Source organism: Marmota flaviventris, chromosome 4 (genome assembly GCF_047511675.1).
Source record: "Marmota flaviventris isolate mMarFla1 chromosome 4, mMarFla1.hap1, whole genome shotgun sequence".
NCBI classification, from domain to species: Eukaryota; Metazoa; Chordata; class Mammalia; order Rodentia; family Sciuridae; genus Marmota; species Marmota flaviventris.
Genome location: NC_092501.1, coordinates 60740725 through 60765088, shown reverse-complemented (window position 1 = coordinate 60765088; position 24364 = coordinate 60740725). Strand labels below are relative to the sequence as shown.

The 24364-nt window shown below is 34.0% G+C and overlaps 1 protein-coding gene across 3 annotated transcripts in view; it reads left to right on the top strand.

Annotated features, from left to right (window-relative positions):
- The window catches only part of Cabcoco1 (ciliary associated calcium binding coiled-coil 1), a 105786-nt gene that overhangs the window by 15441 nt on the left and 65981 nt on the right, over positions 1-24364 (top strand). For all 3 annotated transcript variants that reach the window (XM_027931165.2, XM_071610728.1, XM_071610730.1), the window contains exons 4-5: positions 5147-5291; positions 19412-19484. In XM_027931165.2, coding sequence (XP_027786966.1) covers positions 5147-5291; positions 19412-19484 — 218 coding nt within the window. The remainder of the gene's footprint in view (positions 1-5146; positions 5292-19411; positions 19485-24364) is intronic.

The following is a 24364-nucleotide window of genomic DNA, read 5'->3' as shown; positions in this document are numbered from 1 at the left end:
GAACTTAGCCTACCATCTGAATTAATGTTCTTAAGCAAAATTTCTTAATTTTACATTAATTTCTTCAATTAAAATCATGTTCTCCCCCTTTCAGGTTATAGCAAAGATATGGCTCATATGTTTATTGAGCTATGAATCCTCAAATAATGCTTAACAAGACTAAAGTTCTCTTAATAATCAATTTTGCAATGAAATGCTAATTTCATTTAACAGTCTTGTCAATGCCATCACCCTTCAAATAGATGGGGACTCTCTGTGAGAGATAGCTAGCTAGCTAGCTAGCTAGATAGATAGATAGAAGATATAGATATAGATATTTGAATCCAGGAATGCTTAACCATTGAACCACATTCCCAGCTCATTTTTTAAATTTTTTTAGTTGTAAATGGACATAATAGATTTATTTTATTTTTATGTGATACTGAGGATTGAACCCAGTGCCCTCCACATGCAAAATGAGCACTCTGCCACTGAGCTACAACCCCAGCCCTCCCGGCCCATTTTTAATTTTAATTTTGAGGTAGGGTTTGGCTAGGTTGCCAAGGCTGGCCTTGAACTTGTGATCCTCCTACCACAGACTCCTGAGTTGCTGGAATTACAGTTTCTCTGTGATATTCTTGCAACATTTTCGTATATATAAAACTCTCTGGAATTAAAAGTTTTCAGTAAGTATTTCCCTAATATCAGTGGGCATAACAAAAAGGGAGGGATGAGGAAGCTTTCTGTGTATTGTGTAGAAGACTACATATCATTAAGCGAAGAATTGTGTGCTTTTGTTTATAAAAGACATAAAAATAAGAATTCAGATGTTTTTGTATATACACAAAGAAATGCAGAAAAATAAAGGATAAACCCATAATTACCTGTTGAGAAAGATAGTAGAATCTGGGCATTTGGACAACAAGTGTTGAAGGAAGTATTTTCTCCTATTAGCTCCATGTTTATATTTTGAAACATGAATATAAGATTGACAAAAAAATTTTAAATTCAGTCTTAAAAGAGAATATATGATATGGCAGTCCAAATCTTTGAATCTCTAAGCAGAGTATTGATGAATTAGAAAGAGAATAAAGAAGAGGAAATATTTTTATGAATCTCAGATTCTCAATTTGAGAACGTATCTGCATCTCAGACTTTTTCCATACCTTATAATTCAAAGGAGAAACTTTTCATTGTTGTTATCAGTTAAAAAATGAATTCCTAAAACTTGAGCTAGACTTATCCAACTATTCATAAACCATGAGAAACTCATGGATTTTAACAAACTTATAGTCATAATCAGTAAAGAATGTGATTTCAGTATGCTTACAGGTTAAAGGAGGTCAAGTATGTCTACATTTAAACTAAGTAGTGGTAGAGTTCTGTGCACATGCTGTCACTCCCATTCACTCACAGCTTATGTGAAAGTGCTAGAGAGCATGCAGTCCCAGATGGTTGTTGTCTTGTGGTCCATCCAGTATGGAACTACTGTTTAGCCTAACAGGTTTTGATCTTATCTTTGCCTTGAATTTGTACTGTATATTTACAAGGCATTCTGCAGACAAACCATCTAGAATCAAATGGAATCAACTCCCAAAATTATGTGGAATATCATATTTGTAGATTTAGTGCTTGGGGATTCAACCAACTGTAGATAGAAAACATTTGAAAAAAAAATTGTGCACAGACTGAACATATTCAGACTTTTTTTTTTTGTATTGGGGATCGAACACAGAGGTGATTTACCAATTAACCACATCCCCAGCTCTTTTGGGTTTTTTTTAGTATTATTTTTTAGCTGTTGTTGGACACAATACCTTTATTTTATTTATTTATTGTTTTATGTGGTGCTGAGGATCAAACCCAAGGCCTCGAACATGCTAGGCAAACACTCTACCACTGAGCCACTACCCAAGCCCCCTAGCTTTTTTAATTTTTATTTTAAGACAACTTCTCACTAAGTTGCTTAGTAGGGCCTTGTTAAGTTGGTGAGGCGAGCTCTGAACTTGCAGTCCTCCTGCCTCAGTCTCCCAAGCCACTGGGAATATAGGTGTGTGCCACACGCCCAGCTCAGATTTTTTCTCCTAGTCATCATCCCCTAAACAACAAGTATAACAACAATTTACTTAGAGTTTACATTGTATAGGGAATTAATTATATGTAATCTAGAGATGATTTAAAGTATGCAGAATAAATGTGTATAGGTTCTGTACAAATACTACACTATTTTATTTATCTGCATATCTTGTCACTCCCAGATACTCAACAGCTTACATGAAAGTGCTGGTATCCTTGGAGGGTCCCAGAACCAATCCTCTTGGATCCTGAGGAACAATTGTATACATTTGGAGATCTAGTTTTCCTAAGGTCTGACCAAAGACAAAATATAGAGTTTATTGACTAAATATGTGGCCTTTATCTAGGTCCATAGGCATAGATTAACTCCCTGGTGTATAACGTGATTACTAGTAAGTAACTATGGGATCCTTTCTAATCCTGTGATGCTAAATCGTTTTCCTCTAAATGCAAATAATCAGATAACATTTATGCAGAATTAACTTGTGCCAGACATAGTACCAACAGCTTTAGAAATACTGTCTTATTTAATTCACACAGAACTTTTGAGAAAAACAAGTAAAGTTCTAAGGGTTGAAAAACTGTGAGGTCATATAAAGTCAACCTCCACAAATGAGATCCCACCTTTATGAATACTGTATCAAATGTGCCTGGCTTTGGGCTGAATTATAGAAAACACCATACCGTGTAATATGCTAGAATATGCAACTTTTCAGTTTGCCAAGAGTTTGACATGCATTTCTTATTTGATCATCACAACAGCACTATAATTATGAAAATAGGTATTATTCTCATTTTATAGATAAAGAAAATGAGACTCAGGTCACCTAGCTAATATCAGCTATGAGGTACCATCCTAAGTTTTCCAATTAATTAGAAGTCCAGTGCATTCTTTCATTGCCCTAGATTGTCAAGAATAAATTTTATTTCTATCAGCCTTACTGTTTAAGTGGTTTAATCTTTCATATTTTACTCATATCTCTGAATATGATTTCTAAAAGAGCAAATATTTCAGTTAGATAAGTGAAATGATAACTTCCCTAATTTTTAAAGCAATTATCGATAGAAAGACATTAGACACAGAAAAACAGTTTTAAAGAGTCAGTTATTTTTCAGCATGAGGGAATAGTTTTAAAAATGTATTTCTGTATTTGATAAGTACAATTTCATCTAGAATTATAATCATTTATCTAAGAATTCCTTTTTTCTCTGCATCTCTAATTAATACCATTTTATTAATAAAATGATTCAGATTCTCCATTCATTTAGAATTGCTCTTATTCAACAGATTTTTCATTTCTGAAGTTACTTTCACTATTTTCAAAAGGAGTTTATCATGGAAAGAGAAATTACAATTGAGTTGAATTCCACTTAGAATGATATTGGAAAGCCTAGTTATTCAGCAATGATTCAGTATATCTGACATACATAAAAGGATGTGGAGGGACACTATGAGAAATGAACCAATTATGATTCATTAAAACAGATTTAAATTATTATATAGTTTTATGCTTGTTTCTAATCCTGTGAGTAGAAGAGAATCTAGATGGAAAAAGTGCAAGCTAGTATTCATATTATATTTCTAAATTTTTTAAAATCGCTACCATTTTATTAGCAATTTTGGTATTTGGGATATATAGTACATACATCTCAGAAAGAGTAGCTGTGTAATTCAAAAGTGGCTGGGTCCCACAATCAACAGATATGTTCACAACCTATTTTTTAATCTCCATCCCTATTCCTCCAAAAATCCATTTCATTGCATGAAGGGAGAACAGTTACTGATGATGTCATGTGACAGACCTAACTGTTTGGCAGGGTTCACGTTGAGCAACACACTTAGCTTTGATGCCTCATCCAAATGCCCCCCAACTGATATTCACCTCCCCTAAACAGCCAGTCCAGCCTTCGTTTCTCTAGAGCCTTTCAACTGTCCACCTCTCATCCCCTGAGCTCCTACTAATATCAACAAAGGCTCCTCTGGACCCTCCGGTTACCTGAATTCATTCTTCAGGGGACTGGGGGAGCATATGTGTGGATTGTAAGTAAATATTTTGCCTTCCACTATCAAAAAATTAGCATAATTACCAACCAAGAAAAAGACAATAGAAATTAATAGTTTCATTTATAGACACTCTAAAAGCTAAGGTTATTGGCATGTATCTCCTTCTTCAATTGGACTAGTGCCACAGAAAGTGGTTTGGGGTATTTTTTCTATTTGTTTGTGCCTCTCACCAAACAGACTAGAATGACTGAGCTGTTCATGCTGGGAGCTGCTGGTGAAGTTGTGTTGCTCTTTTTCCATTTTCTTCCAATGCTCAACCTCAGTGGGCATACATTTGAGGAAGAGCTGAAATGAGTCCTAGGTTGGTTTGTGGAAAAGAAAAAGATATCTTGATGTTTCATGTAAAAGTTCATATTCCTGCCTTCTACTGAAAATCTTCAAGCCCTATTTCTCCCATGGTAACTATCAGCTGAAGTCCAGTGGTAGTGGACTTCAGCCATTTCGATTTCTAGCTCTGAGTTCAGCGACTGAACCTACCATCTGGGTCTTCCTCATCATCCAAGTCAACCAACTTTTTGTAATTTTTATGTATCCTTTATTCTAAGATCATTTTAAAAAATCTCCTCTCTGTTATAAAGTAATCTTTACATATATTTTGATTCTGTTGATCTTAAAATGGAAACATAACAAAGCTCTTCAAACAATTGTGCAGAATTACAGTAATTTACAATTGTTGAGTATGTCAGTTGCTATTCTTTTACTACAAAATGTAGTTTATGCTTGTTTCCAATTCCTGTAAGTAGAAGAGAATCTATATGAAACAAATTATAAGCTAGTATTCATATTATCTTTCTAAAATTTTTAAATTGCTATCATTTTATTTGTTATTTTGGTATTTGGAATATATACTATGTACATCTCAGAAACAGTAGCTGTGTTTAATTTATTATGAAGAAACAAAAGGAGATTTACCATTTACCCTCACAAAAACAAAGTAAATTTTGGCACATTTATGACATTTGGATTATTTTTCTCTTAAAATATGTATCAAAATAATGCTTAAGATTTCCTTGCATTTTATTTCAGCCCTACATATGTCCCTAGAAGACAGCATAAAGTGGCTTGGGGAAGTTATGGCTGAAATTGGACCAACCCAGTCACAAAAAAATGAGGAACAGAATGTCTTTAATATAGAACAAGCCAATGCTATCATTGATTACTTAAAAATCAGGTATGGTTTTGTTTTTAGTAGCATTATTTTTCATTCCATATCTTCTAGAAATTGTCTATTTAAAAATTGAATTTTTATTAATTTTTTATTTATATATGACAGCAGAATGCATTATATTACAATTCTTATTACACATATAGAGCACAATTTTTCATATCTTTGGTTGTATACAAAGTATACTCACACCAATTCGTGTCATTATACATGTACTTTGGATAATAATGTCCATCACATTCCACCATCATTTCTAATCCCATACCTCCTCTCTTCCCCTCCCACCCCTCCCACCCCTGCCTATCTTGAGTTTATCTATTCCTCCCATGCTCCCCCTCCCTATCCTACTATGAATCAGCCTCACTATATCAGGGAAAACATTTGGCATTTAGTTTTTTGGGATTGGCTAACTTCACTTAGCATTATCTTCTCTAACTCCATTTACCTGCAAATGCCATGATTTTATTCTCTTTTATTGCTGAGTAATATTCCATACTTTTTTATCCATTCATTTATTTAAAAATTGGACTTTAAAATCAGGTATTTAGTGGAATGAATCTGACCTAACTTTCATGTACTTACATGATTATACTACAGTGAGTCTTTCTATTATGTATATCCACAAGACACTAATTTTACAAAAAACAAAAATTAAATAAACAGAAAAATAAGGTAGAGAAAAAGGAAGGGGGGAGGGAGAGGATAAGGATAATTATTGGGGTCTTAATTGGAGCAAATTATATTCCAGGTATTTAAAATTATGTCAAAATGAATCCTGATATTATATATAATTTTTATAAACCAACAAATAAAAATAAATAGATAGCAGTGAAAAACAAAGCCTTGCATAAAAAATCAGATGTTTATAGAATTGAAGCAGTAATTAATCAAACCAATACACAAATAATATTCAAATCTTCCATCTAATAAATAAGTCAGGACATTAAACATTTTGGCTAATGTTGCATTCTTTAAAATGATTTGTGTTTAGTAAATACAGTTTTACCTAGAATTATAATAAAATACCTAAGAAATTCTTTTTTTCTCTGCATCTTTAGTACCATTCCATTAATAAGATCATTCTTCCTCATTAATCAGACTTAATTATAATATATTCTATATTTTAGATAGTTGACATTTCCAACTACTAGCTTACATTTTAAAGAGCAATATTCACTTCCATTTAAATGTTCACTTTAAATGTTTTATTTTAGAAATGGAAGAGATTTATTTATTGTATACTATAAAATATTTTATACTATGGACCGATTAAACTCATTATTGTCTGTCTTTCTACTTGGAAAACAACAGTGGATGGAGAGAAAGTATTTTTTTATTACAGTGATTCTTCATTGGTAAATAAAAAATCTGTCTTTTTATATAGTCTGTCACAATGTTTGCATTAGAGTCATGCATCTCTCCAAAGGGACATTTTGAGTTTGCAAATATCCAAACAAGAGCAGGTAAATTCTTTCTTTTGCCTAACTACAAGTCTCTGCATAATATCCTTGTTCTTCTTATGCTATATACTCCAGTGTTTTCCAATTTAAAAATTAAAATTCTAAAGCAAAGGGTGCCAAATGATATTCTAGACATGCTCATGATTTGCTTGGCAAAGATCCTGGTTGTAGTCTGGAAGCTTTATAAATATTAGTGTGTTTAATATGATAAAGTTTATATACTGACTTCTGGCATGAGTTAATAATGGCATATGATATGCTTTTTATATAATAGCATCTGATATAATATGATTTCTTAATATAAAAATATATCTCCTAATGAGTGACTCTCACTAAAAGCCACAGTAGTTCTCATATCAATTAGAGTAAGGCAGGGTCTTTGGGTGTGGGAGGGAAGGAGCTAGAAATTCAGAACTGAATAAGAACCTGGGCTTTGAGGTTTGTTTGCCCACCACAGTTTGAGAATCACTAAGCAAGAGAATTCCACCCTGCACATCTGTACTGGCATCCTTCTTTCCACACTATTTGAATATAACAGGTTGCTCTTGCAGAACACATTTTTATACTTAAGCTCTAGGCCCAGTAGGTTTATAATGGGTGTGGAGACCAATGGCAGCAACACCCACATAAGCACCATAAAGACACCTACTTACTGGATAGTAAGAATGGTCTCCTTTCCCTCTGATCTCTCTAAGGCAGATGTTCATCAATGTATTTCTTAACATTTTCTTTTAGAAAATGTTTATGTTAGAAGGGGATGTCAGCGTTAGTCACCTTTTTAAAAACATTTTTACTGGTTCTTTTTAGTTGTACATGACAATATAATTTATTTATTTTAATATAGGCCTTTATTTATTTATTATTTATATGTGGTGCTGAGAATTGAAACCAGTGCCTCACACATGCCAGGCAAGTGCGCTCCGGTTGAGCCCCAGCCCCAGCCCTAGAATTTAGTTTGACACAATTATAAAATCATGGAATATAATTGTATTCCGTGCATTTATAATTAATTCAGTCCCCAGTACTTCCCCTTCCCCTCCTATTCTCCCACCCCCTGTTCCCTTTCCTCTACTCTACTGATCTTTCTGCTATTTACTTATACTTTTTTAAAAAAATAGTTTCTTACAGATGTACATGATGGTTAAGATTCACTGACTGTAGTATATTCATATACGTCCACAGGAAGTTATGTCAGATTCATTCCACTATCTTCACTACCCCATCTATCCTCCCTTCCCTTCATTCCTCTTTCTCTACTCCCCTGATCTTTTTTCTATTTTTTTCAATCCCCACCCACCTTATTTTGGATTAGTTTCTGCATGTTAGAGAAAATATTTAACCTTTAGCTTTGGGAACTGGCTTATTTCACCAAACATGATAGTCTCCTGATCCATGCATTTACCAGCAAATGACATAAAGTCATTCTTCTTTATGGCTGAGTAATATTCCATTGTGTATATACCACATTTTCTTTTTCTTTCTTTCTTTCTTTCTTTTTTTTTTTTTTTTTGTACTAGGGATTGAATTCAGGAGTGCTTACCACTGAGCCACATCCTCAGTCTTTTTTGTGTGTGTTTGTTTGTTTGTGACATGGTCTTGCTAAGTTGCTTGGGGCATCACTAAGTTGCTAAGGTTGGCTTTGAATTTGCATTACTCCTGCCTCAGCCTGGACAGCTGCCTAGTTTACAGTATGCGCCACCATGCCTGGCTACACATTTTTTTTTTATCCACTTATCTGTTGAAGTGTACCTAGGTTGACTCCATAGATTAGCTGTTGTGAATTGAGCTGCTATAAACATTGATGTGGCTGTGTCACTTGTAGTATGTTGATTTTAAATTCTTTGGATATATACTGAGGAGTATATATCTGGGTCAAATGGTGGTTGTCTGAGGAATCTCCATACTACTTTCCAGAGTGGTTGTACCAATTTGCAGTCTGCCAGCAATGTGAGTGTACCTTTTTCCCCACATCCTCACCAACATTTATTGTTACTTGTATTCTTGATATTTGTCATTCTGAGTGGAGTGAGATGAAATCTCAGGAGAGTTTTATTTTGCATTTCTCTAATTGCTAGAGATGTTGAACATTTTTTCATATATTTGTTGACCATTCTTTTTTTTTTTTTTTTTTGAGAAGTGTCTCTTTAGTTCCTTTGCCCATTTATTAATTGGGCTTTTTTGGTTTTCTTGGTGTTTTTTTAATTCGATGCCATCCAATTTATTAATTTTTAATTTTACTTCTTGTACTTTAGGGGCCTTGTTAACGAAGTCAGTTCCTGAGCCTACATGTTGGCATGTTGAGCCAACATTTTCTTCTAGCACTGGCAAGGTTACTGCTATAATTCCTAGATCTTTAATTCATTTTGAATTGACTTTTGCACAGGGTGAGAGATAGGGGTCACATCTTATTCTCCTACATATGGATTTCCAGTTTTCTCAGCATCATTTGTTAAAAAGGCCATTTTTTTCACCAAATTACGTTTTTGGCATCTTTTTCTAGCATGAGAGTACTATACTTCCATGGATTTGTCTCTGTGCCTTCTATTATATTCCCTTGGACTTTATGCCTGTTTTGGTGCCATACCATGCTGCTTTTGTTACTATAGCTCTGTAGTATAGTTTGAGGTCTGGTATTGTAATGACTACTACTTTGCTTTTCTTGCTAAGGATTATTTTAGCTATTCTGGGACTCAATTTTCCAAATGAATTTCATGACGGCTTTGTATTTTTCTGTGAAGAATGTCATTGGGATTTGATGGGAATTGCATTAAATTTGTATATCATTTCCGTAGTATGGCCATGTTGACAATATTACTTCAGCCTATCCAAGAACATGAGAGGTCTTTCCATCATCTAAGGTCTTCATTTCTTTCTTTAATGTTTTATAGTTTTCATTTTAGAGCTTCTTCTTCTCCTTCTCCTTCTTCTTTTTGTGGTCCTGGGGATTGAACCAAGGACCTTGTGCATGCAAGGCAAGCACTCTACCAACTGAGCTACATCCCCAGGCCTTTCTTCATTTCTTTTGTTAGATTCATTCCCCAGTTTGTTTGTTTTTGAGATCATTGTGAATGGGATAGTTTTCCTAATTTATTTTTCAGCAGATTCATCATTGGAGTATTGCAACATAATTGATTTATGGGTGTTATTTTGTATCGTGCTACTTTGCTGAATTGATTCATGAGTTCTAAAAGTCTTCTGGTGGCAATTTTTTGGGTCTTCTAAATATTGGATAATGTCATGGCAAACAGAGGTAGTTTGAGCTCTTATTTTCCTATTCATATCCATATAGTTTCCTTCTCTTGCCTAATTGCTCTGGCTAGAGTTTCAAGGACTGTGTGGAATAGGAATGGTGAAAGTGAACATCCTTTACTTGTTCCTGTTTTTAGAAGAAATGGTTTTAGTTATTTTCCATTCAGAATAATGTTAATAATGTTGACCTTGGGTTTGTCATAGTCTGTCCAATGTTGAGATATGATTCTTTTATTTTTTATTAGAGCTTTATGGTTATACATAGTAGTTGGGTTCATACCAACAATCTCATACATGCATAGGAATTGATTTCAGTTCTGTATCTGCCCTTTTTCCTTCCCATTTTTCCTCCTATCCTCCCCACTCCCTTTCTCCTTCCTCTAGTCTACTAGACTTCCTTTCACTCATTGATTTGTATATGACTGGTTTCTTATGTAATCTTATCCTTCCCTCCCCAGTTCCCTTTATTTTACTTTAGCTTCCTCATATGAGATAAAATATTTGACCATTGATTTTCTGAGTTTGGCTAATTGCACGTAGCATGATACTCCCCATTCCCATCTATTCACCAGCAAATTCCATAATTTCATTCTTTTTAATGGAAGAGTAGAATTTCATTGTGTGTATATGTGTGTATTACAATTTCTTAATCTATTCATATATTAACAGGCATCTCTATTGATTCCATAATTTAGCTATTGTGAATTGTGCTGTTATAAACATTGATGGAGCTGTGTCACTATAGTATGCTGATTTTAGATTTTTTAAATCAAATATAATTGTGAAATTTTTTATTTTATTTTTATTTTTTAATTTGTTCTTTTTAGATATACATGACAATAGAATGTATTTTGGCATATTGTACATACACGGAGTATAACTTATTCTATTAGGATCCTGTTTCTGTGGTTATACGTGATGTAGAGTTTCGCTGGTGATGTATTCATATACGAGCATACGAAAGTTATGTCCAATTTGTTCTACTATCTTTTCTATTCCCATTACCCCTCTTTTCCCTTCATTCCCCTTTGTCTAATCCACTGAACTTCTATTCTTCCCTTCCCACCCCTTGTTTTGTGTTAGCATCTGCATATCAGAGTGAACATTCGACCTTTGGTTTGGGGGGATTGACTTGTATCACTTGCACGATAATCTTCAGATCCATTCACTTGCCAGCAAAAGTCATAAAGTCTTTCTTTTTCATAGCTGAGTAATATCTCATTGTGTACATATACCACATTTTCTTTATCCATTCATTGGTTGAAGGGAACCTAGGTTTATTCCACATAGCTTAGCTATTGTGAATTGAGCTGCTATACATATTGATGTGGCTATGTCACTGTAGTATGCTGATTCTAAGACCTTTTGGTATATACCTGAGGAGTGGGATAACTGGGTCAAATGGTGGTTTCATTCCAAGTTTTCTGAGGAATCTCCATATCGCTTCCACAATGGTTGCACTCTGTTTTCCAGAGTGGTTCTAGATTGCAGTCCCACCAGCAATGTGTAAATATACCTTTTCCCCCATATCCTTACTAAAATTGTTATTTATATTCTTGAAAACTGCCATTCTGAGTGGAGTTAGTTGAAATTTCAGTGTAGTTTTAATTTATATTTCTCTAATTGCTAGAGATGTTGAACATTTTTTTATATGTTTTTTGACCATTTGTATTTTTTCTTCTGTGGAGTGTCTGTTCAGTTCCTTTGCCCATTTATTGATTGGGTTTTTTGTTTTTGGTAATTTTTTTGGTGTTAAGTTTTTTAAGTTCTTTATCTCTTCTGGTGATTAATTCTCTGAGATTCAGGAGGAAAAGATTTTCTCCCATTCTGTAGGCTATTTCTTCACATTCTTTATTTTGTCATTTCCTGTGAAGAAGCTTTCAGGCTTGGTGCCATTCCATTTATTGATTCTTGATTTTCCTTCTTGTGCTTTGGGAGTCCAAATTATAACAATAGTAAATATTTATGCCTCAAACAATGGATCATCTCTGTACATCAAACAAACCCTTCTCAATTTAAAGAATCAGGTAGACCACAACACAATAATTCTGGGTGACTTTAACATGTCTGTCTCTTAACAGGATAGATTTTCCAAACAAAAACTAAATAAAAATCTATGGAACTAAAAAATACAATTAATAATTTAGACTTAATAGACATATATAGAATATTTCATCCATAAATGCCTGTATACACTTTCTTGTCAGCAGCACATGGATCCTTCTCTAAAATAGTCCATATATTAGATCACAAAACAACTTTTAGCAAATACAGAAAAATAGAGATAATGCCTTGCATTCTATCAGTTCATAATGGAATGAAATTAGAAACCAACAATAAAAAATAGAAACTACTCTAACACCTGGAGACTAAAACATATGCTTTTGAGTGACCAATCTATAGCAGAAGAAATCAAGAATGAAATTTAAAAATACTTAGATGAAAATGAGAATAATTGTACATTTCAAAACCTCTGGGACACTGTGAAGTCAATGCTAAGATTTTAGATCTTTTTGGAAAATACCCAGGAATGGGATTGCTGGTTCATATGTGGTCCCATTAGTTTTTTTTTTTTTTTTCCAGAGCTCTCTTTCTCTTCTTTTTTTTTTTTTAATTTTTATTGTTGGTTGTTCAAAACATTACATAGTTCTTGATATATCATATTTCACACTTTGATTCAAGTGGGTTATGAACTCCCATTTTTACCCCGTATACAGGTTGCAGAATCACATCAGTTACACATCCATTGATTTACATATTGCCATACTAGTGTCTGTTGTATTCTGCTGCCTTTCCTATCCTCTACTATCCCCCCCTCCCCTCCCCTCCCCTCCCCTCTTCTCTCTCTACCCCCTCTACTGTCATTCATTTCTCCCCCTTGTATTATTTTTCCCTTTCCCCTCACTTCCTCTTGTATGTAATTTTGTATAACCCTGAGGGTCTCCTTCCATTTCCATGCAATTTCCCTTCTCTCTCCCTTTCCCTCCCACCTCTCATCCCTGTTTAATGTTAATCTTCTTCTCATGCTCTTCGTCCCTACTCTGTTCTTAGTTACTCTCCTTATATCAAGGATGAAATTTGGCATTTGTTTTTCAGGGATTGGCTAGCTTCACTTAGCATAATCTGCTCTAGTGCCATCCATTTCCCTGCAAAGTCTATGATTTTGTCATTTTTTAATGCAGAGTAATACTCCATTGTGTATAAATGCCACATTTTTTTATCCATTCATCTATTGAAGGGCATCTAGGTTGGTTCCACAGTCTTGCTATTGTGAATTGTGCTGCTATGAACATCAATGTAGCAGTGTCCCTGTAGCATGCTCTTTTTAGGTCTTTAGGGAATAGACCAAGAAGGGGAATAGCTGGGTCAAATGGTGGTTCCATTCCCAGCTTTCCAAGAAATCTCCATACTGCTGCACCAATTTGCAGTCCCACCAGCAATGTACAAGTATACCCTTTTCCCCACATCCTCGCCATCACTTGTTGTTGTTTGACTTCATAATGGCTGCCAATCTTACTGGAGTGAGATGGTATCTTAGGGTGGTTTTGATTTGCATTTCTCTGACTGCTAGAGATGGTGAGCATTTTTTCATGTACTTGTTGATTGATTGTATGTCCTCCTCTGAGAAGTGTCTGTTCAGGTCCTTGGCCCATTTGTTGATTGGGTTATTTGTTATCTTATTGTCTAATTTTTTGAGTTCTTTGTATACTCTGGATATTAGGGCTCTATCTGAAGTGTGAGGAGTAAAGATTTGTTCCCAGGGTGTAGGCTCCCTATTTACTTCTCTTATTGTTTCTTTTGCTGAGAAAAAACTTTTTAGTTTGAGTAAGTCCCATTTGTTGAAACAATTGACAAAACTAAAAGTTGGTTCTTTGAAAAAATAAATAAAATCGACAGATCCTTAGCCATGCTAACGAACAGAAGAAGAGAGAGAACTCAAATTACTAGCATATGGGATGAAAAAGGCAATATCACAACAGACACTTCAGAAATACAGAAGATAATCAGAAATTATTTTGAATCCTTATACTCCAATAAAATAGAAGATAGTGAAGGCATCGATAAATTTCTTAAGTCATATGATCTGCCCAGATTGAGTCAGGAGGATATAGACAACCTAAACAGACCAATATCAATTGAGGAAATAGAAGAAACCATCAAAAGACTACCAACAAAGGAAAGCCCAGGACCGGATGGGTATACAGCAGAGTTTTACAAAACCTTTAAAGAGGAACTAATACCAATATTTTTCAAGCTATTTCAGGAAATAGAAAAAGAGGGAGAACTTCCAAATTCATTCTACGAGGCCAACATCACCCTGATTCCTAAACCAGACAAAGACACTTCAAAGAAAGAAAACTACAGACCAATATCTCTAATGAACCTAGATGCAAAAATCCTCAATAAAATTCTGGCGAATCGGATACAAAAACATATCAAAAAAATTGTGCACCATGATCAAGTAGGATTCATCCCTGGGATGCAAGGCTGGTTCAATATACAGAAATCAATAAATGTTATTCATCACATCAATAGACTTAAAAATAAGAACCATATGATCATCTCGATAGATGCGGAAAAAGCATTCGACAAAGTACAGCATCCCTTTATGTTCAAAACTCTAGAAAAACTAGGGATAACAGGAACATACCTCAATATTGTAAAAGCAATCTATGCTAAGCCTCAGGCTAGCATCATTCTGAATGGAGTAAATTTGAAGGCATTCCCTCTAAAATCTGGAACAAGACAGGGATGCCCTCTCTCACCACTTCTGTTCAACATAGTTCTCGAAACACTGGCCAGAGCCATTAGACAGACGAAAGAAATTAAAGGAATAAAAATAGGAAAAGAAGAACTTAAATTATCACTATTTGCAGATGACATGATTCTATACCTAGCAGACCCAAAAGGGTCTACAAAGAAACTATTAGAGCTAATAAATGAATTCAGCAAAGTGGCAGGATATAAAATCAACACACATAAATCAAAGGCATTCCTGTATATCAGCGACAAATCATCTGAAATGGAAATGAGGACAACCACTCCATTCACAATATCCTCAAAAAAAATAAAATACTTGGGAATCAACCTAACAAAAGAGGTGAAAGACTTATACAATGAAAACTACAGAACCCTAAAGAGAGAAATAGAAGAAGATCTTAGAAGATGGAAAAATATACCCTGTTCATGGATAGGCAGAACTAACATCATCAAAATGGCGATATTACCAAAAGTTCTCTATAGGTTTAATGCAATGCCAATCAAAATCCCAACGGCATTTCTTGTAGAAATAGAGAAAGCAATCATGAAATTCATATGGAAAAATAAAAGACCCAGAATAGCAAAAACAATGCTAAGCAGGAAGTGTGAATCAGGCGGTATAGCGATACCAGACTTCAAACTATACTACAGAGCAATAGTAACAAAAACAGCATGGTACTGGTACCAAAACAGGCGGGTGGACCAATGGTACAGAATAGAGGACACATAAATCAATCCACAAAACTACAACTATCTTATATTTGATAAAGGGGCTAAAAGCATGCAATGGAGGAAGGATAGCATCTTCAACAAATGGTGCTGGGAAAACTTGAAATCCATATGCAACAAAATGAAACTGAATCCCTTTCTCTCGCCATGCACAAATGTTAACTCAAAATGGATCAAGGAGCTTGATATCAAATCAGAGACACGGCGTCTGATAGAAGAAAAAGTTGGCTACGATCTACGTACTGTGGGGTCGGGCTCCAAATTCCTCAATAGGACACCCATAGCACAAGAGTTAATAACTAGAATCCCATTAGTTTTTGAGGAATCTTCAAACTGCTTTCCAGAGTGGTTCTACTGGCCTTCAGTCCCACCAACAATGTTCAGGTGTTCCTTTCTCTCCACAACCTTTCAGCATTTATTGTTGTTGGTATTCTTGATTGTTGCCATTCTGACTGGAGTGAGATGAAATGTTAGTGTAGTTTTGATTTGCAATTCCCTAATTAAAAGAGATATTGAACATTTTTTCATGTATTTATTTACTTTTTTGTGTTTCTTCTATTTAGAAGTTTCTGTTTACTTCTTTTTCCTGCTTAATTTTTTAGGGATTTTTGGTGTTAATTTCCCTCTATCCCTATTTTTTCTAGTGTTTTCAACATGAATGTGTGATGTACTTTGTCAAATGTTTTTTCAGCATCTATTGAGATAATCATAGGATTCTTGTCTTTAAGACTCTTTATGTAGTAAATTACATTTATTGATTTCCATATGTTAACCAACCTTGCATCCCTGGGATGAAATCTACTCCACCATGGTGCACTAACTTTTAAATGTGTTTTTGTATATGATTTGCCAATATTTTATTAAGAATTTTTGCATCTGTATTCATCAGGGATGCTGGTCTGAAGTTTTCTTTTCCTGATGTGTCTTTGGCTGGTTTTGGTTCCAGGTGATAACTAGAATGAGTTTGACAGAAGTCTCTCCATTTCTATTTCACCTTTGGATCCTAACCTCACTAACTTCACATACCCAAAACTTATAATCCCATGTCTCTTAAAAAAAGTAACATTTGAGAGATGAGTCAAATAAAATCAACCAGAATCATTTTTCATGCTGTTAAATTTTCATTTGTGAATTTAAGGAAGTTTTGTATTTTAAATCTCCTTGTTACAGAAAGACAAAATATCAGTTAGTAGTATATCTGGAATTTATACTATAGTTGGGTGAAAGGAAATGTGCTTTCCTACAACACCTGTTCATTATCCCTCATAGATTCACAAATGTAAGTGCAGTGGCAATTAAATCACATAATACATTCATTTTGATGAGTATAAGGCAGTTTTATAAATATGAATGCAACTCAATTATTAAAAGTGTGTGTGTATTTCAATTTAGCCTGATAGCAACTTTACCCAACTGCTCAAAGCCCTAGTTAATTTAGGGAGATCAATTTGTAGAACATGACTCATAGCACAAGAAATTGACAATAAAATTAAACTCCATTGGATGCTCTTAGTATATATCCCGTGATGGGTCTCTGATTTGAAAAAACTAATACCAAAATTTGTCCCCCATATTACTGTAAGTACTGACAAATCTATTTGTGCAGTATATACATTTGTATATATAATATGTTACAGACATAAATATGGCTATAAATGTCACTGTAGCTTTAATGTAATCATTTATATGTGTGTATGATATATTCATAAATATACTGAGACTTATATACATGTGTATGATATATATAGATGTATATAAATTATGTATATGTCATCTATATATATATATATATATATCATGAGATTACATATATATATCAATATATGATATATATATAGATACATAGAATGAGAGAGAGAGAGAGAGAGAGAGAGAGAGAGAGAGAGATGAGATATATCTCAAATCCAAGCACATTTCTTGCATTGTGTATTCTACCTGTTCCCTGGGAATTAGGCAAGGTTATGTGTGCAGGCATATGTCTCATATAAGAAAGCCAATCTGCCCCTCTGTGCACAATAGTATATTGTACATCCTGGCTTGGAGAAGATATATTGACCTATTTCCATTCCATCTCCCTTTAAATTAACAACTAAGGCTAGATGTGTGACAAAATAGTCTAGGAACTTGATCATCCAGAAGTCTAAAGGAAGAAAGAGAAAATGCACTCCCACAACTGAAGTATCATTTGCTCTCCTGCATGACCATTTGTCACTCTCTGGTAAAACTGAGGTAGGGAAAAGGACTTTGGCTGCCCCTAAGAAACTGGCTCTTTAGGCCCCTTCTCCTGGATATATCACCCTAGATCTGCCTTGCTCCCAGCTCTGCATCTTTGACGATGGCATCCAAGTCACACAGCTCATTTCATTGCAAGGTCGTTTCCCTCCTGAGAGGGACAACGTGATTCCTATGTGCAACAAGGAGAATAAAACTGAAAGATTATGAAATTGCAGGAAGGAGTATTTATGAAGTAAGTTCTTTGTGTGACACAGGATGGAGAAAGGGAAATTTTACTCTTGTTCACGAGGAGGAAGCCAAGCTATTTCCACAACATGGTCTTCAGTTTTTTTACTCAAAATCACTTACTGCCAATGTAATATTTTTGACCTTACAGCTTTCTCTAGGCTACTAGTTTCAGGGAGGGAGAATATGAATTTATTTTGCACCAATGAAACATCAAACTTCACTAATCTTAATGTATTTTCCTAGCCAACAAATCAAAGTGATGCCAAAAAGCTAAGTTAGCTTTGTGAATGTTGATGAGTAATTCAAGTGTACAAGGTTAAAAAAAAGAGAAAAAGAAAAAAGAAAAACCATAAGTGAGTCTACACACCTATCACTTTTTAATGGATTGTGTTAGTAGTGAGATCAACTGCTAATATAACTCAAAGAGACCCAGCTGCCTGAGGATTTCTTCATTGATTCCAAATGAATTGAAACTTTGATCCATTACAGCATTCAGGAGAAGCCATTATTATACATGCTCTGTAGCTACATTTTGCAAATGTTAATTTCTCAGTTATATTAAAATCAATTTTCTTAAATAGCAAAAGGCACCAGAGTGAAAGAGAAACCACTAAGACAATTTTTTGTTCTTGGGCATTTTGCTGTAATATGAGTCTATTAATTTTCCCAACCAGCAGGAAGAGAATTAGAAAAATTCAAATATTATCACAAACAGGATATTAGAAGTCAGCCCTTCAGTTTATTTTTAACTCTCAATAATACATTGCTGAGTTCTTTAAATTTGCTAAAAATATTTATTTTCGGGAGCTCTTATCCTTTGGCTCTTTGTAGTTTTTATACACTGACCACCTAGTTTCCAGGTAAGAAAAAAGGAAATGATTTGTCTTAAATGTATTCCACCCTTTGATGTGTGATTGAATATTCTGCAGGAAAGTTGGACATCTTCTAAATGGATTTCAGCTCATGTCGCATCATTTTTCAGGTGTTATTGGAGATTGATTTAATCTTGAAACAGTTTAAGACTGTATGAAGAAGTAATTGATATGGAAGTAGATTACAGAATTCAGTGCCATTCATATCAGAGCAAATTGACTCTATTTTGGAGCAAAACAGAAAATAATGTGAAATTTAGTGTTATTTAGGGATGGACCTTATTTGGTTTTAAGTTCAGAATTACCAAGATGCAATCTAATTGCTTTCTTATCCCAAACCTATCCAATCATCACAGATTAATTTATTGACATTATTCTAGGTACTGTGTTACATTGTAAATGTCTCAGAAATTAAAATCTCATTCTTAACATTTCTAGACAATTTATTTTGAAATAAAAGAGGTATTTTATATTAGTATTTGGTATCGTTAGCTGGATCAGCACTAATATACTTCTAATAAATGCCTTTATGTGTTTTCTTTTTTTCCCTGCAGTAAATTTATTATAGTTGCACATTTATTTTGTATTTCAGCTTATTTCAACATTACAGACTGTATGAGTTTCTGTTCTTCTCTACCAGGGAAGAAATTGTGATAGGAACTGAGGTAAGTAATTCATCTAGATGGAACCAATTAAGCTGAATCACTTAATGCATGCTGATCAGCATCTGGATCTTTAACTGCTTAAAGCAACTTCTTGTCAAGATTATTCAAGTGTTAATATAACCAAGTAGTAGTTTGCAAAAAGAATAATTGTATAAAGTGAGCTTTGGATTAAGAAAATAAGCTGTCTTTCAGCATTAGCAGCATTGTTAATCACATATACTTTAAGAATTTATGGATTATTCGACAAACCTAAATTGAATATGGTATGCATGTCTTCATACAAATAAAATCAGGAAATGTGAAATAAATTAATCCAGTTAAATTTCTTCTAATTTCATACTTATTTTTAGTCTAGTCAATTTTTAAGGCCTAATTCAAATCTCACTTCCTCACTGATGAAAATTTGTCTTAATTACATCATATCTCAAACAAAGGGTTTATAAAAACTCTCTAATCACAGTCTACGATTATATTTCAATTAGACTCTTCATTCCTGCTGAATTTTGGTTGCTCTTATACCATTAAAAACATAAATATACACTATTATATAGTTTTCTAATTATTTCTGTGGGTTGATATAGTTAACATAGTCTTCCCAAAAGCAGAGATTATTTGCTGTTTTTCTTTAATATGTGACACCCTAGAGTACAATACAGGACACAGTAGTCCTTCAGTTAATACCATATTGGTTTATTCAATGGCAGTGCATGGAAGTTCTACAAGAAATGATCTACCTAAAGACACTTTAAAACAGCCATACATATAATCACAGATCTGTAATTACTAGAAATGAATCCTGAGTAGAACAACATCATAAGGAGACCAAAGTGCCATAAAAAGTGCTCATGCATATTCTCAATCACTTCCAGAGTCTTCATTATGTCTTAGAAATAGGAATGATCATAATCAGAAATAAACAGTAATTCAGAGGGTATTCATATTATCCTTATAACTTTCCTGATATGAAGCACAAGATGGAATGTGCCCCCTAGTCTGTCTTCCTGAATGGTGTTATTCTGGAATTTATGTGTTTGGCACCACCACGTGATCCAGCAATCCCACTGGTAGTTATATATACAAAGGAATTGAAATCGGTATGTCAAGGAGACATTTGCAGCCTACGATCATTGTAATACAATTCACAATAGCCAAGAAATGGAGACAACTAAACTGTCTATCTACAGATAAAGAAAATGTGGTACATGTACACAGTGGAATACTGTACAACCATAAACAAATATGAAATCCTGTCATTTGCAACAACATGGAAGGAACTAGGTTATTATATGAAGTGAAACAAAGCAGGCATAGTAAGACAAGCGCTACATGATCCCATTCATATGTGGAGTCTAAAAAGGCTGACCCCTATAGAAGTGAGAGGGAAATGGTGGTTTCCCTAGGGAGAGGAGGGAAGAAGAAAGGATAAGGAAAGGCTGATCAATGGGTACTTAAGTTACAGTTTAATAGGAGCAATAAGTTCTGGTGTGCTGTTTCACAATAGGGTGACTATAGATAATGAAAATGTACTTCATATTTCAAAAAACTAGCAGAAAATAGTTTAAAGGTTTTTATCCTAAGGAATTGATAAATGTTTGATGAAACTCATATATGCTATCTAATTTAAACATTATACTATATGGTTTATATGTGTATCAAAACATCACATTATCCCAATAATATGTATGATTTTTATGTTTTATGTATCAGTTAAAAATTAATTTTTTTATAAAAAAGAAAATTCAGCTGGGCATGGTGGTACACGCCCATAATCTCAATGGCTCAGGAGGTTGAGACAGGAGGATTGCAAGTTCAAAGCCAACCTCAGCAAAAGTGAGGTGCTAAGCAACTCAGTGAGACCCTGTCTCTAAATAAATACAAAATAGGGCTGGGGATGTGGCTCAGTGGTTGAGTGCTCCCAAGTCCAATCTCCAGTACAAAAAAGAAGAGAAAAGAAAAGAAAATTCATTACAAGCAGAAATACACTAAAGCAAATACTAATAGCTATTCTTAAGGCATAAACAAAGAAATTTCAAACTGAAAGTGTGAAAAATAAATATAAATGTGTGTAAAGGGAAAGTAAAGTGGAGTAAGTGATTGATAGATACATAGATTAATCTAAATAAATATTTAGTATATAACAGCCATATTTTGTGAGTTTCAAATCACAACGAAAATAGAATAAAAATGGAAAGGAAGATAAATAAGTTAAATTATAAAATTCTGGTATTATTTGAGAAAAGTACTCATTTATACATAATTAATAAGTCAAGGATACATATTATAATCTCTCCAGTAAGCAATGAATAAATGATAAATGTTAAACTAATAAAGGAGACAAATAGAATGATAAATCAATTGAAAGTGCTAAATTTAAAATACAAAATTATAGAAAGATGAGAAACTTGGAGGAAAATATTTTCAATTATGAAATTAATCAATACCTTTTCACTTAAAATTTGATGAGAGATCCCATAGGTAAAATTTCTTTTAAAACATAACTGGGATTAAGAAAGAGAAAATTTTTAAAAGAAAAAAATTAACCTGAAGAAAACACTTAAAAATCAATATGTGAAGTTTCAAAATATTTTATATACCCATAGTTCCTGTGATGAAATAAGAAAAAGTGAAACAAGATAAACATAGAAAAAATACTGTGAAATTGACTACAGAAACATAGGTTTAAAAAAATGAACAGACAATAAACAGATACAAAAACATTCAGCCCTAACGGCCCAGGTGTTTAAAGGCCTGGTCCCCACTGAGGTGTTACTGTGAAGTGATGGGACCTTTAAAAGACTGGTGAAATCTAGAGTGAAACCTTTAAGGCATGAGCACACCATTAAAAGGGATTATGGGATCCTAGCCACTTCAAGTTCTTACTTTTCCTTCCTGGAGATGAGGTGAACACTCTTGCTTCATGACACGCTGCTGCCTTCACAGGCCCAAAAGCAGTGAGGCCAACTGATCATGGACTAGAACTTCTAAAAGTGTAAGACATAATATAGAGCTTTGATAACAAAAACAGCATCAAAACAGACATGAAGACCAATGGTACAGAATAGAACATACAGAGCCAAATCCACATAAATACAATGATGTCATACTAGACAAACATAAACATACATTGGAGAAAAGAGCCTTTCAACAAATGGTGCTGGGAAGCCCATATGTAACAAAATGAAAGTAGACCCCTATCTCTCAGCTGCACAAAACTCAACTCAAAGTGGATCAAGGAGCTAGGCATTAGACTAGAGACCCTGCACCTAACAAAGGAAAAAGTAGGCCTAAATCTCCATCATGTCAGCTTAGGAACCAAATTGCTCAAGACTCCTAAAGAGCACAAGAAGTAAAATCAAAAATCAATAAATAGAATGGTATTAAACTAAAAAGCTTCTTCACAGGAAAAAAAAAATCAAGAATGTGAAAAAAAAAAGAGCCTACAAAATGGGAGAAAATCTTTGCTACCTATACTTCAGAAAGAGCATTAATCTCTAGGATATATAAAGAACTCAAAAAACTTAACAGCCCCCCCACAAAAAAAAGAAAAAAACAAAAACCCAATCAATAAATGGGCAATGGAACTAAACAGGCACTTCATGGAATAAATATGAATGGTTAACAAATATATGAAAAAGTGTTCAGCATCACTAGCAATCAGTGAAATGCAAATTAAAACTACACTGAGATTCCATCTTACTCTAGTCAGAATGGTAATTTTCAAAAATTCAAGAAACAATAAATGTTGGCAAGCATGTGGGACAAAAGGTACACTCATACAGTCCCCCATAGCTGGTAGGACTGCAATTGGTGCAACCACTGTGGAAAGCAGTATGGAGATTCCTCAGAAAACCAGGAATCCCACTCCTCTGGTATATACCAGAAGAACTTAAAATCAGCATACTATAATGACACAACAACATCAATGTGTATAGCAGTTCAATTCACAATAGCTAAACTATGGAATCAACCTAGGTACCCTTCATCAAATGAATGGATAAAGAAAATGTGGTATACCTATACAATGGAATGTTATTTAGTCATTAAGAAGAATTAAATTATGGCATTTGTCAGTAAATGGATAGAACTGGAGACTATCATGCTAAGCAAAATAAGCCAAGTCCCCAAAACCAAAGATCAAATATTTTCTCTGATATGTGGTTGCTGACTCACAATGGGCAGGGGCAGGGAGAGGTAGGAGGGAGGGTTGACAGACTGGACAGGGAAGAATGAGGGGAAGGGAGGGGAAATATGAATAGGAATACTATACAATGAATCAGACATAATTTTCCTATGTTTATGAATACACAACCATGTAACTGCACATCATATACAACCACAGAAATGGGAAGTTATACTCCATGTATGTATGATACATTCTACTGTCATGTCAAACTAGAAAGAACAAATTATAAAAATTCAAAACTAAAACTATAAGACAAAATAAACTCTTTCTTTTTCTAAGTTGATTATCTCAGGTATTTTGTTATAGTGACAGAAAACTGACTAACAAAGAACTACAAATAAAAGAAGAAAAGTTATTTTTCTATTACAAGATTGGCTAATGTAAAACAAGTAACACCTTATTTTAGTGAGGATGCAAGAAAACATGTGAGAGGTTAAACTGGTAAGAGATTAAATGTAAAGCTCCTTTAAAGTGCAAACTGGCAAAGTCTAAATTTTTTAAAACGTGAATATCCTTAGTCCTGAAGTATATGAATTGTCATTGTAGACATAGTATTTTTATTATATAAATAAAACTAATTAATCCTGAATTCTCATCAAGGAATGGCTTATAACAGCTAAAAAATTGCAGAAGACAAATCAGAGAGAAATGATTAAATAAAATAAATCTAGTCACTCTAAAAAAAAAAGAATCTATC